Raw genomic sequence first — 13,970 nt, 5'->3', positions numbered from 1 at the left:
TCATATTATTGATGATAACATCATGAAGCAGATATTTAGCATATAATCCAGCACAGAAATAATCGAAAAGGGAATACTTGAATACTAATCAGCACAGTTTATAACAATCTGGGCAGTGCAAATAAACATTAACCAGACCAACTTCTTGCATTTGATGTGTCCAATTGTCTTTAATTTATTCTGGAAAAGCCGGTGTTAAACACAGCAGATGCCAATGTAAGCGAGAATCTGGTGCTGCTATCAGATAGTTAAACTATTGATGATGTTTCAGTCCTTAATGTTGTTTGGAGGAAATATCTGAGTCGCTGGAGTGTTTGGTGGCATTCTATGAATGTACTGAAGATGAGAAAATATTTGTCATTCACATTTTCATTTCTTCTTGACAATAAACACCAAATTAACTGCTGTCAAGTGTCTCATTGAGTCAACATTTTGGACGCCTGTGATTGATGAAAAACAAAAAAAAACAATGGATATATTGAGTGTGGGTTTGATTATACTGCCTCTGGCATATTAACTGAAGGACAATATTGTCATGTTTAATATGTTCCATGAACTTTACAGTGACGTCCAGATCTGTAATATTTTAGACAGGCTTTATCAGCATGTGTCTTCAAATAAACAAAACCCAAACACCCAGATACTGTCTGGATGCCTCCGTCTGGTGGCAGTAAAACAACTGAAAATTTGACAAACCTCACATTCTCAAACAAAGTGCAATGTATTTTTTGATCTAAATATGGAGACAGTGTTTCCTGGCTTGCATTGTTGCAAGTTGTATTTGTTGTTGCTGTGTCCTAATAAAACCAACCATTTCCCCAAAGTGGTTTCAGCAAAAGTCTTATGAGAGTTAAAAATAATGACTTCAAGAGTGATCTTGAATTTGTGTCACTGGATGAGTTTGCAGTTTTTTTGCTCAAAGGTTCCTGTTGTGGTGAAATGGTCCGAAACGTTTGGTCAGCCACGGCTTTTTGTCACGGTCAGGACCACAAAGCGAGGAAACTTCGAGCCCAGGCGGATCTGCTTGTTCAGACAAATTGCTGGAAGCAAAAAACATTGTGTGAAATTTTTAAAAGAGCATCGGGATATAATTAAAAAAAAAAAAAAGTTATAAAAGCATTGTGTAAAATTTCGTGACTAACAGTTAAAATGGTAGCGTGGATTTGAACAAAATGCAGGAAAAAGCTGTACACTTACTGCAAAAGTGTTTTATTTGATGTATATGTTTGTTTCACTGTCATCCAAATGTAAAGGATTCACTATTAACATCTAATCTGATGATGAGTAACGATTCTGATATTTATTGTATTCATAGTTTTTATATTTAAGTATGTTAGATTAGCTGCAGTTTATAATTCAGAATTTTTTTTTTCTGAGTCTGCCTGGAAGGTACTTTGATGGTTGATTCTAAAATTTGGAAATGTATTTTTCTTTTTTCCCATCATTCTAAACGTCTGCAGTTGTCCTCCAGTCCTGACACACTGGTTGACATGAGCCACTAGATGACAGTGTTGTCCTGCTTTGCTTTTCCTTTGACCTCGTTTGATCCACAAGGTGTTTAGTCATTGCACCCAGTAATTCCTCATTACACAATTACCACATGTGACTGAACTTGTTTATTTTTTAAGTTATTTATGAGCTCTGTTTAGTGTCTCGTGGTGACAGAGAGGTACGATCTAAACAGCAATATCTGGTTTAAAGGTTGTTGCTGACAGAATGAAATAAGATATTGCTTTCCTTTGAGGCTGATTGCAGCTTTGTTGGGACAAAATCAGATAAAAGACTGAGTAAGGTGGTTTTTTCACAGTGGCTTTGGGTATTTTTGCTATCACTGAAGTGGCTGTTTCTGAGTGACTCTTGTGACGAGCACTTTTTATTAGAGACAGAAAGCCCAGTTAAATTGTTCAGAGCGACCTAAATAGAGTCAAGTGAAATATGAAATAATTCAGATCCTGTTGCAACTTCTGCTTCAACAGTTTTTATTGCTTTATAAAGTTGGGAACCAGTGTTTGAATGCTCAGGTTCACCTGAGTCAATAACGTAAACATAGATACTCCTGGAGACAATGACTCCTTACCCCCATAAACCAGCCACATCTGGAAAACAACTGGTGACAGTATCGACACTTATTCACACACAGACTCTTTGGCACAATTACAGCAATATTATTCATTTAAACTGTATCAGGGGACTTTGGATTGAGTGTCTTGAGCGTTTTACTGTAAGGAAAAAGCAGTGACGTTGCCAGCATGGCTCCATATGTGATCAAAGGGCAGAACCCATATCAGTGCAGATGGCACGCTGTCTGCAGTCAATAACAATCGTTTTGGTTAAACTTTGGACAATTTCATCTGCAAATGCACTATGCACCCAAACAGTGATGATTCATAATGTGAGAAGGATAACTTATTTGAGACAATGATCTCCTTCTTGTTCCTAAAGTCATTAAACAGTGACTCTTTTGAGGAGGTAGAAAAGTCCTTAATGGGCGTCAAACTTCATTTAGAAATTATCATTATGATAAGGGGCCACACTGAGCTTCGGTGAAACAATCTTGCTTCACGGTAAATAAAAAAAAAAAGTCCCTGGTTGGAGTCTGGGCTTCCATGGTTTTCTCTGTTGAATTTCAATGTTCCTCCTGTGTCATTACAGGTTCACCAGTTTCTTCCTACAGACAGAAAACAACAAGTAAGAAGTAACTGGAGGTTTATTGAAAACTGCCTCTTGGTCATGCCTCTACTCACGGATGGATGGAAGGATGGATGGATGAGATATGAGCTTCACGGTAGTGTAGCTGGTAGCACTCTCACCTCATGAGGTCATGACCTGGGCTTCTATTCTCAGCTTCTAAGCTTTTTCTTAAAAGTTTGCGAGTTGTCCCTTTCGATTTTCTCTGGCATGCATGTAGACGTGCATGTGAAGCTTACTTACTTACTTACTTAGTGCTTCAGCGAGGGTCAGGGTATCCCATCACAGTGCGTTGAGCCGACCAGATGAACCAGATTTTTCCAGTGCTGGCAATCTTGTGCCAGCTGCTCTGCATCCTCCACAGCAACTCCGTGTTATTGGAGGTCACCTGCAACGACGTCGAGCCATCGAGTCCGGGGTTTCCCTCGTGGTCGTCTCCAGCCTGCGGCCTTGGGGTCAAACTGGAGAATGGCTCATGTCGGATGGTCTGGGGGTAGACGAAGGACATGGCTGAGCCAGCGGGTGCGGCGTTGTGCGACCAAAGAAGATGCTCGGCGCTGGCCTGTGCGGGCTCTGAGCACTTCATTGGAAACTCGCTGGGGCCACCTGATGTTCTCGATGGTTCTCAGAGCCCTGCTATCAAAGCCATCGATTTGTGCGGCCAGAGTGTCGTTCAGGGGCCACGTTTGAGCCATAAAGCAGTATGGAGAGTACGGCTAATTTGTAAATCCGGAGCTTCGTCGTGCATGAGATGGTCTGGTGCTGCCAGAGTGGTTTCCAGAGGGACTGCAGAGCAGATCCTGCCAGGGCTCGTCTGTGATCAATCTCTAGTTTTAGGTCCCTGCTGTCTGTCACCATAGACCCCAGGTACACAAAGTTCTTGACAGGCTCTACGATGTCGCTCCCAGTTTGCATGGGAGGTGGATCTGGTCCATCACTGACATAGAGGTGGGGGACGAGGCGGGGTGGATGGGGGGGTAGATAGGGGGGTGGTGGGCTGTGGGGGTTAGGGGGTTGGGGAAGGTGCGTGTACGTGTATGTGTGTGGGTGTGTATGTGTGAGTATGTATGTATGTTTTTGTATGTGTGGGTATTTATGTATGTGTATGTGAGTGTGTGGGTGTGTATCTGGATATGTATGTGTATGTGTGTGACTATGTATGTGTAAGTGTGTATGTGTGTGTGGGTGTGTATCTGTAAGTATGTATGTATGTCTGTACGTGTGGGTGTATATGTGTGGGCGATTGGAGCTATGTATGAGAGAGTGCGGTGTCCTGTGGGGGGTGGCCCCGGTGGGCCTGGGGGCAGTGGGCCCTGGGTCTGGGTCCTTCTGCTGCCCCCTGTCTGTCCTCACCTTCACTCCTCCTGATGCATGATGGGTGTGTGCTTCTTGGGTCTGTGGCTCTCTGGCCATGGTCGCTGTCCGCGCTGGCCCTGGGGGGTGGGGGGGTGGGGTGGCGCTTCTGGCCCTGTCCTTCATCGGGGGGCTCCTGGGTGACGGGGGTGCTGTGGCATCCCCGGACCCCTCTCTCCCCCCGCTCTCATGCACACACACGTCGGGCTTTGGGAGGCGGGCTTATCAAGTTGGGTGTGGTGGAGGGGGCCATCTAAGTGGCCCCAATCACTGCACGCTTCGGTGGCTCGCCTCTCAGTCTTAATTGCACTTAGTCATCTAACACGACCAAATACATACAAACACACACGTTGGGGGGTCTTGGCGCGCTGCGTCGGGGGTGGGGCTGTTTAAGTGGATGAGACTGCTCGTTTGGCCTCACTCGTGGCACGGGGGGGGGGGGGGGGCAATGGGGTCTTCTGCGTCCCCGTTTCCGGATTCCTTCTGGTGGGGGGTGGGGCGGGGGGGGCTGTTGTTTTCCCCACAGGCCCTGGATCTCGGGGTGCGTGGCCGGAGCACTGGGGGGTGTACTGGCCTGGGGTGGGTAGCCGCCCGTGTGGGCTAGTTCTCCCGGGTGGGTCATGGCCCTCCGCCTGGGTGGGGGGTTGGCTCCGGGGCTCTTGGGCCTTGGGCTCTCGGCCCTGCCCGCCCCGGGCGTCCGGCGCCCGGGGTGGACCGGCTCCTGCTGGTCGTGGCTCCGCGGGGCCCGGGCCCTGGGGCTGCCGGGGTCCCCGGCCGGGGCTTTCCTCTGCCCCGTTTCTGGACCGGAGCGTGGGCGTCTGCCTGGGGGGGCGGCTTGGATCCGGGCTCTGTGATGACCGCTGGCTGTCTGGGCTCTGAGGGCCTCTCTGGCCTGCTTCTGGCCTTCTCAGAGGTCAGAGGTCATATATGCATGATCACTATCACCATCACTATCACAATCATATTCACATGATCACGTTGATCTTTAATCACTCTTCACATACTCGGTTACCTTGTCTTCTTGTGGTGGTTAGAATAATGGTGATCTGTAGCAGACCTCTCTTGATGCACGCCCCAACTTTACTACTAGTTACGACTAGCTATATTCAAAAAAAAAAAAAAAAAAAAGGGTTTGTGGTGTCCTTGCATTTCCTTCCTCCCCTACACCTCCTTTGATTTTTGTGGCCTGGTCTGTTCACTAATATGGTTCGGAAAAAAAAAAAAAAAAAAAATGTATGTATGGTTCTGTAATTTTCTGTGTTGGTTATCGGCTCTGTTTTGGTGTTGTCTAGATTGGGGGTTTGGGATTGTTCTTGGTTGCGTGTGGTGCGTCGACAACACTGTTTTGTATTGTGACTTTGTACATAGGTTGTGCCCCCCCCCCCCGTTCTCCCTCTCTTTATCTTTCTCTCTTTCTGTCTCTTGCTCTCTGAGCGTTTCCGTCTCGGTCCTGTCCGGCAGCCATGCCGGATGCCAGCTTTAAATAAAGGCAGCAGCAGGAGGAGACTCAGTCTCGTCCTGCTGCTAACATTAAAATCTGTTCGGATAGTAAAAGGCTACAATCATACAATATTGCACGCCCCAGCTGCCGAACAGGACAAGGGAAAAAAAAAAAAAAAAAAAGAGGTGTCCAGCTGATGAGGGATCTCCGGAGGGCTTTTGGAATGGCAAGAGCCACACCATAAAGGTCGGTCCAGCTCTCGGGGCCACTCCAGATGTAACAATGGCTGCTGCTGTTGTTTCGCCATTACTTTACCATCAGACCTCACAGAAGCCCTGCTAGGGAGATGTTGTAGCGGCAGAGCTCTCGGGACAGCAGGGTGGCAGCTCCGGGGCGAAGGAGTGTCTGGACATTCCATGTGGCAACACGGGTCCTACGACAAAGGTCGATCCGTACTTGTTGGTCGGGGGCAGGCTGGGGTCTGTTACCGTGTGGGTCAGTCCGTCTTCTTTCTCTGGTCAGTTTCGTAACAAATGAGGTTTCTCCTGGGTGGGTTGTTGGCCCTCTGCAGGATAGCCGGTTGGTGGGGCTGCCACCTCACAGCGTACCGGCACGCTGGGGTTTGTAGTCAGAGGTGCCCTTCTCCTAGACAGACTGCTTACCAAGGCTGACGAGCTCTGTCTACCCGGGTTTGGAGTCAGAGTTGTCCCTCTCCTAGGCTATGTTGGTCCACGGCACCCTATTCTGTTTTATTCAGGTGCAGCCCCCACAATGGAGCGCACCCCTATCTGCCACCCAGGGGACACGCCTCTACGCCGTATAGCCCCAGCATGAGGCATGTGAAGCTAATACTCAAAATAGCCTCAGAACAGGTATGATTGTGTGCGATTGTCCTTCTCTCTGTTTGTCCTGTGATGAACTCAGGATGTTTCCTGTCTTGGCTTCAGCTCCCTTTGACCTCTGACTTTAAAGAAACAGAGACAGAAACTAAACATGTTTTTAATTTCAGGGAGAAGAGAGAAAACTGGAAGTAAAGTGGCCTAAATGAAACTCGAAAGTAGAGTTTGCATTTCCATTGTGCCTTCAACATTTAAAGATTGTATCATTAAAAAAAAAAAAAAAAAAAAAAAAAAGAAGTTAGTGTGTGAAACACTATTTCGTGCTGAGGAAATCATGTCCTCTGCCAGTGACGCACAGGCATGTCCACACATTGTTATGTGATTTACTTTAAAGGTTTTACTCACTCTGATACATTCAGTGAAATCCTGGCTGGCCTTTTCCTTCTCGCCTTCCTCTTCATTTAAACTTGACCCTATCTAATCGAGAGTGTTCACCTTGAAATGTAATCATTTAATGATTTGTTTTTCCTTCCCCAAAAGGAACGGCTGTGCCAGTATGTGAATGTATAAACACAATCAGATCCCCACAATATATATGATGCCTTTATGATGATTTTAAACCTGTAGGTGTGTCTCAAAGCAGTTTAAAATTATATGTCTTTATTTATAATCACAAACACACACTGTGCCTGATAAGACAAATCATTGATTAATGTTAGATATCAAAGAGGGCAATCCGAAACGTGAAGCCTCAGTCTCCCTCCGTTCATTTCATGTCTCAAAGCAGTTTAAAATTATATGTCTTTATTTATAATCACAAACACACACTGTGCCTGATAAGACAAATCATTGATTAATGTTAGATATCAAAGAGGGCAATCCGAAACGTGAAGCCTCAGTCTCCCTCCGTTCATTTCATATTTTAAAACAAAGAGATCCCAGAGGACTCTTCAGTCAGTGAGAAGTCACTCTGACAGATGTCGTGCGTTTTTCTAAGAAAGAATGATCTCTCGAGAAATAATGCACAACATTAAGGTCAACACAATCTAACACTATCTAGTTACAAGGACATAATGTAATATCTGAATGTTAGTCACTCCAGCAGATAAGACATGTTGCTTAAGATCCAAGGTGATATCATTAAATCACCTTTTATTTATTTGCAAACTTATTGAACTCCACAGTTATCAGTCATTTATATACAAAAACGTGTTTTCATGGTTAACATTTAGAAATGATTTTTGCAAACAACAAACTCTACTGTGGAAAACGTGGAAGAATCAGACAGATTAGAATGAATCCAGACTATTAAGTGTGATCATGGGTCAAATGAGGTCAGCACCTTAAAGCATCTTTCAACATCGAGGAATAAAGAAAAGAAAGAAAGAAATGGAAAAAAATATATATATGTTATTGACTATCTGAAATCCCATCCGTGAAAATTGGAAAAAAATATTTTCGATAACAGCAATAGATCAGTCATCTATAGATGATTTGTGCTGAATGTCGCGGAATTTTATGGTCCAGTTTTCAGAACTGGGAAAGCAGAATTCCGTGTAGTCCTCAATGATGCCTGTGATTGCTGGGCAGGCAGATAAGATACGGCTCTTGAGTCAACCCCCCAGGAAGGCTGGGAGCTTTAAAAGGAGTGGTTTGCCCCGCTGACTGCTGCAGAAGCTCTTCCTCCGCTCATCAGACTCCTAGTCCGCAGCATTTTTTTGTTTTTTTTGTTGTTGTTTTTTTTTGTGCGCAAACATGCCGTTTGACTTTTCCAAGAACGCAGTGGAGAGCCCGGAGCCCTGCAAGGCAGAAGTTAAAGGTAGGTCCAATTTGCACTCTTAAACGGACTTTTAAAGGAATGCATTAGTTTAAATAGCACAGCTTTATGTTTTTGCTGCTTTTGTTTCCTTTCAGGAAATATCCCCGGCTGGCTGCAGGGCACGCTGCTGCGCACTGGCCCGGGGATCTTCTCAGTGGGGGAGACCAGCTACAACCACTGGTTTGACGGGATGGCCATCATGAACAGCTTCAACATCAAAGATGGTACGTGCTGCAGTTTTTTTTTTTTTTGTTTTTTTTTTTCTCAATAAACCTGCATGATTTGCAGAAGTGCATGAATTTAAGGGAAAACTTTTTTTTTTTTTTTTTTTTTGCTCACAGGTGAAGTGATCCACAGGAGCAAGTTTCTTAAAGGTGACACCTACCAGGCCAACATGGCTGCAAAAAGAATAGTGATTTCTGAAATGGGAACGATGGCCTATCCGGATCCAAGCAAGAACCTCATTTTCAAGTGAGCAATCTTTTCTTGTAATCCATTTTTATGCCGTATTAGTTTGGCTTGCAGTGGGACTTTTTCATTTTCTTTATTAGTCCTGAAAGAGTCTCAGACTTGCAAATACAGCTATTGTTTTCATAATTATTATGCTTGACATGCATGAGTGTGAAAGTTTGGGATTTCTAATGTTAAGATGGTTTTTAATCACGCTCCTACTTTTCTTTTTTTATTTCACTGACATGGAACTGACAGATTATTTTTGTGGCGCATTTCTGATTAAAATCCACCTTACCTTTCAGAGCCATCACCTTCCTGAACCACACGGTGCCCGACTTCACAGACAATGGTGCAAACAACTTTATCAAGTATGGAAACGACTATTATGCAACTTCTGAAACCAACTACATCCGCAAGATCGATCCCGTGACCCTGGAGACCCAGGAAAAGGTTACAACAACTGTTTTCTAATCACTTTACTGTCACATGAATAAGTGTAAGTGTTAGTTTATTTATTAAATGGTGTGTTTTCTGGACTTGCCTCACACAGGTGGACTACTTGTTTATTTATTAAATGGTGTGTTTTCTGGACTTGCCTCACACAGGTGGACTACTTGAAGTACCTGCCAGCAAACCTGGTGTCATCCCACCCGCACTACGACAAGGAGGGCAACGCCTACAACATCGGGACTTCAATAGCAGAAAAGGGCAAGACTAAATACATGATCTTTAAAGTCCCTGCTGCTTCAGAGAAAGGTATGGCCACTTTGAATCGCATCTCAATTCTTTCTCTTTTTCAACGATGCTAAAATATTTGAAAAGACCAAAGATGAAGTGAATGTAAAATCAGACAGATGGACCGTGCAAAGAGCATCAATGAGCATGATTGTGCTGCTGGCGGCTTTAATTTAGGGCAGCTAAGTCAAAATAAAGTGGAAGGACAGTTTTGCTGAATTTCCTAAATCGCTTCAGAGTACTTACAGCGTGATATCAGGCGGAACTTCCCAGGGGAGCTCCTGCAGAGGAAGTCCTGTGACCAGAAAGGAGGGAAATATTCCAACAGCCCCCGAAACAAGGTCACACAGATGACCCACATGTGTGTGATTTAGTTAGACACAGTCTAGATTTGGCTGAGTTTGATTGGCAAACAAAATAAATGTTCCAAAACAGACATGTCACATATCCTGAAGTAAATATCATAATCATGATCCAAGTGGTATCTTCAAATTCAGCGACACAAACTAAGCAAGGAAACCAAATTGCATGAACAGGCGGCTTTTTCATGCTTTGCCCAAAAACTCATGACTTTGAAAAGAAGCCTCAGTATCAGACCATTGCTTTGGAAAACCACCCAACCACACACTCCGAGCGTGTCAACCAGTTGATAGTTTCTCATTTTCTGCATGAAATGGTCATAAAATAAGACCAAAACTGCATCTCGGTTCTCAGCAGACACAGACACAGTAGAAATGATAATTGTTAATTTTACTTTCTTCTTTTTTCCATCGCAGTCAAGGGCAAGACCGTCCCTGTGCTGAAGAACGTGCAGGTGCTCTGCACGATTCCCTGTCGCCATCTCCTCACGCCCAGCTACTACCACAGCTTCGGCATGACCGACAACTACATCATCTTCATGGAGCAGCCGCTGAAGCTGGACATCGTGAAGATGGCCACTGCCTACATGAGGGGGGTCAGCTGGGCCAGCTGCGTGAAGTTCTGCCCTGAAGAAAATGTACAAACTCACTGCAGTCACGTGTTGATATTGTGCCACAGGACGGAATAAGTCATAAATCTTGCTTTTCTTCTTCCTCTTCCGTCAGAGTCTGATCCACCTGATCGACAGACGGACTGGGAAGGAGGTTGAGACCAAGTACCAGACCGGGACAATGATTGTCTACCATCACGTGAACGCTTTCGAGGATGACGGGCATGTGGTCTTCGATGTCATCGCCTACAATGATAACAGTCTTTACGATATGTTCTACTTCGACAAGCTGAACGATCAGTCGGGGTCCAGTAACAAGAACTACTCCAAGCCAAGTTACAAGAGATTCGCGCTCCCTGTTCATCCCGACAAAGTAAGAAACTAAGCAGGATAATATCTATGCGGCAAATTAAAGAAAACGCTCCTTTTAAAGTCTGAGCTTTGCTGCTTGATGTGTTTTGTTTACAGGGTGCTGCAGTCGGGGAAGACCTGGTGAAACACAAGTACACAACCGCCAGCGCTGTGAAGGAGAAAGACGGGAAACTTTTATGCCAAGCGGAAGTGCTCTGCGATGGTAAAGACTGATCGAAACACACTCAGCTCTCCAAACATTTGATTTTCTGTATTTCAGAGTAACTTTCATGCATTTTTCCCCAACAGGTATTGACTTACCCAGAATCAACTATGATTTCAACGGCAAGCGGCACCGGTTTGTGTATGGGAGCATCGTGAAGGAATCCGCTCTGACCCAACAGGTAACACTCACATTGTTTTTCACTTGCTGCACAGCGGGTGGGAACATCCTTGTTTTGGATTTCCGACGTTTGGTTTAATAAATACTACGTGCGAGAGCAAGCCGAACGCTTTCAGGTGTTTTAGAAGCGACTGTAACATGCCGTGCTTCAGGGAAATAGTTTCTTCCGGAAAGCATTGTTCCAAAGCTATAAGCACTGGGAATGCCGCCACAGAAAATCTGAAAATAAGTGTAATGCCGTGACACTCACCAGTCCTCTGCATCTTCACTACTCCATTGGGTACTCTCTTACGTCAAGGCGCCACGAACAATAGAGAGAAACCTTTGGCAAAGCCCAGTGGTGTACTGCAGAGAGGGATGTACTCAAGGAAACGGTAAAATTTTTTTATTAAACAAATCCTCAGTTGACCGTACTATTTTAAAGCCGGAACTGCAACCTTGGTGCTTCCTTGAATTTCAGAGTTTAAAGAAAGGAACTGATCAATTTCCTTCACAGTTGAGTAGAAGCACAACAAAGGTGTCCTCACTTAACATTCCAGGTTTGCTTTGATCCAACAAGGAGCAGAACATCATTAACCTTGAGAATAAAGCAACTATTTAAAGAGCATTGTCTGAAAGTTATGTAACAGTAGAAGGTGATGCCCACGGTAACAGCGGAACCGCGGCGCGGTCAGAAGATAGGTGGATGCCACTGCAGGGCTTTCTCAGAAAACTGAGGTGTAGATAGCACTAATCATCCGCTTCTGCAGTATTTCAACATCATGCAGCTGTCTGAGTCAGTGAGTCACAAGTCCACATTATGTCACCGTTGCGTGAGCGACGCCGGCCTTGTTGCCTTTTTTGCACGTGCTGCAGGAAATGGCATGCAGGACGATGAGAAACAAAGTATGACTGACATGTGCTGAATGGTCATATAAGTTCAGTGATATTTCTGAATAGTATTTCTCACTTTTTCATGCCCAGAAAGCGTTTCACACTGTTTATCGGCGAATTGGGGAATGCCACCTGTTATATATGTGATTTAATGAAGCGCTGCTCGATTTATGACTGAAAGCTGAATAACAAATTGAGTGCTAAGTGTTTTATGACCTTACGACTCTCTTATAATCATATTGATTACACTTTGAACAGAGTGCCTCGATAAGCGATGTTTAGTATCGATATTTGTGTGTCTCTCTCTATCAGCTGATAAAAGCAGGGCCTATCAGATGAACTTTTACATAATTCTATAATGTCTGTTCACTTGAAGAAACCCTGTAACGTTCAAGCAGCGGGAGTAAAAAGCACATTTGATTTTCTGTAGGTCGGAAAGTTTGACACAGAAACCAAGGAAATGGTTTACTGGAACGAGGAGGACTGCTTGCCGTCGGAGCCAGTTTTCATCCCCAGACCAAACGGAGAGTCCGAGGACGATGGTGAGAATCACACTGGGATGAGACCCGCTTGAAGTTGAAGACTAAAAACGACACAGTTTCACACTATTTATCTTGGTTTAATGCGATTGCTATCGGCAAAATTATTCTATCTGTGCTACGAGGTCGAGGCAATTTGGAGCACACAGTGCGATACACACTTTCTCTCTCATTCGCAGGCGTGGTGCTGCTGTCAGTCATCAACGGCAAACCGGGCCAGCCCGACTTTCTCCTCTTCCTCGACGGCAAAACGTTCAAAGAAGTTGCCCGCGCATACGTGAAAGCTGAGCTCTGCAAAGACATGCACGGATTCTTTATCCCACAGGGACAGTAAACGGTTGAGAAACGTGTTTGATAAAGAAAAAACAGTGTTGAAGAGTATGTTTGAGCCATCAGTGCACGTGGTTTCAGGTGCCACTTCGTGTCTGTGACGTCAAAAAATACACCAACACAAATTTCTGAAGGAACAAAGAAATTTATTCAGTCCGCATGCATGTATTACTGTTGACTAGTTCTGCTTTTTTGTGTTGTTTAAAGTAGGATCTGTTTTTTTTCATGATTGAAGTGTTGGATTAGGATCGTTCTAGAAGTTTGCGTGAAGATTGATTTGTCTTTATACATTGCCATTATTTGTCCATGCAGGTGGTTTTACAACGTTTGGGTGAAGTTGTAGGAAGTCATACAGGTCAGGAAATGGATGCAATGTGTTCATTTTTATTTTATTCGGTGTTGGAGGTTGGCTCTGTAAAGCCAGAACCAGAGGTGCCTTTTCGTCTCCTTCTGCTACATGTAATATATTTTCGTGCATTACATTTATCTAAAAATAACCTTTTTGAACCTTTTTGGACATTTATCTAGCTGCATCAACTGGCTTGTCAGAGCTGCTATAGAAGTCACGACAGAGCTCATGCTTACTGAACAGGCTGCAGCAAAAGTGTTTTAAACCTCAGTTTTACATAAATGCACTTGACACATTTCATCATCTTTTGCTCGTCTATCAGTTGTCATCTGTTTCCTGACCTTGGCTTTTGTTTTACACAGGAGCAAAGTCTGCTGAGAGAGAATCTTTTTAGATAGAAAGTTTCTTCTGCTTCTAATCAAAGACAATATTAAGAGTCACTTCAGATATCTTTGTTTATTACTAGTTTTTAATCACAAGTATTCATTGTATATTTGCATAAATAACATATGTAGCTAATAACTGCTTTTCTCATAATGACTCTTTTAACAGCTTACCTATATATCTTATCTGTATCTTATCAGTTGTTCTTTAATGTGTTTTTTCAGACCAGTTCCTACTATTCTGTTGACTGCAAGATGCGCACTTTTTTATTGTATTAGATGTGTGTGTTTTTTAAAGAAAATCCAATATTACAATATTTGTGGTTGCAGTTTTTTTTAACACCTCTACCTGGATTCAACACAGTGTGGTTAAAATTTTGTGACTCACTTCATTTTTACTTTTAAATAATATCAACAGCAGTTTATTGATTTTCCCTGTGGCTG

At 43.9% G+C, this 13,970-nt stretch overlaps 1 protein-coding gene across 1 annotated transcript; it reads left to right on the top strand.

The window, feature by feature from the left end:
* Positions 1-8,076: 8,076 nt before the first annotated feature.
* On the top strand, positions 8,077-13,809 carry bco1 (beta-carotene oxygenase 1). Its single transcript, XM_030099258.1, has 11 exons — positions 8,077-8,140; positions 8,236-8,364; positions 8,482-8,611; positions 8,896-9,043; positions 9,199-9,349; positions 10,105-10,325; positions 10,414-10,671; positions 10,767-10,872; positions 10,959-11,053; positions 12,356-12,467; positions 12,644-13,809. The coding sequence occupies exons 1-11, from the start codon at positions 8,077-8,079 to the stop codon at positions 12,796-12,798; spliced, it is 1,569 nt and encodes a 522-aa protein (XP_029955118.1). The 3' UTR covers positions 12,799-13,809.
* Positions 13,810-13,970: the final 161 nt, after the last annotated feature.

This window comes from Salarias fasciatus, chromosome 9, assembly GCF_902148845.1.
Source record: "Salarias fasciatus chromosome 9, fSalaFa1.1, whole genome shotgun sequence".
NCBI classification, from domain to species: Eukaryota; Metazoa; Chordata; class Actinopteri; order Blenniiformes; family Blenniidae; genus Salarias; species Salarias fasciatus.
Note: the sequence above shows the minus strand (reverse complement) of the source record. Positions and strands in the feature narration are given on the sequence as shown.

Excerpts from the sequence above, each read along its gene's own strand:
- bco1 (XM_030099258.1), top strand. The coding sequence starts at position 8,077 with ATGCCGTTTGACTTTTCCAAGAACGCAGTGGAGAGCCCGGAGCCCTGC. Across the intron at positions 8,141-8,235 it reads CTGCAAGGCAGAAGTTAAAG|GAAATATCCCCGGCTGGCTG; the intron begins GTAGGTCCAATT and ends GTTTCCTTTCAG. Across the intron at positions 9,044-9,198 it reads CCCTGGAGACCCAGGAAAAG|GTGGACTACTTGAAGTACCT; the intron begins GTTACAACAACT and ends TGCCTCACACAG.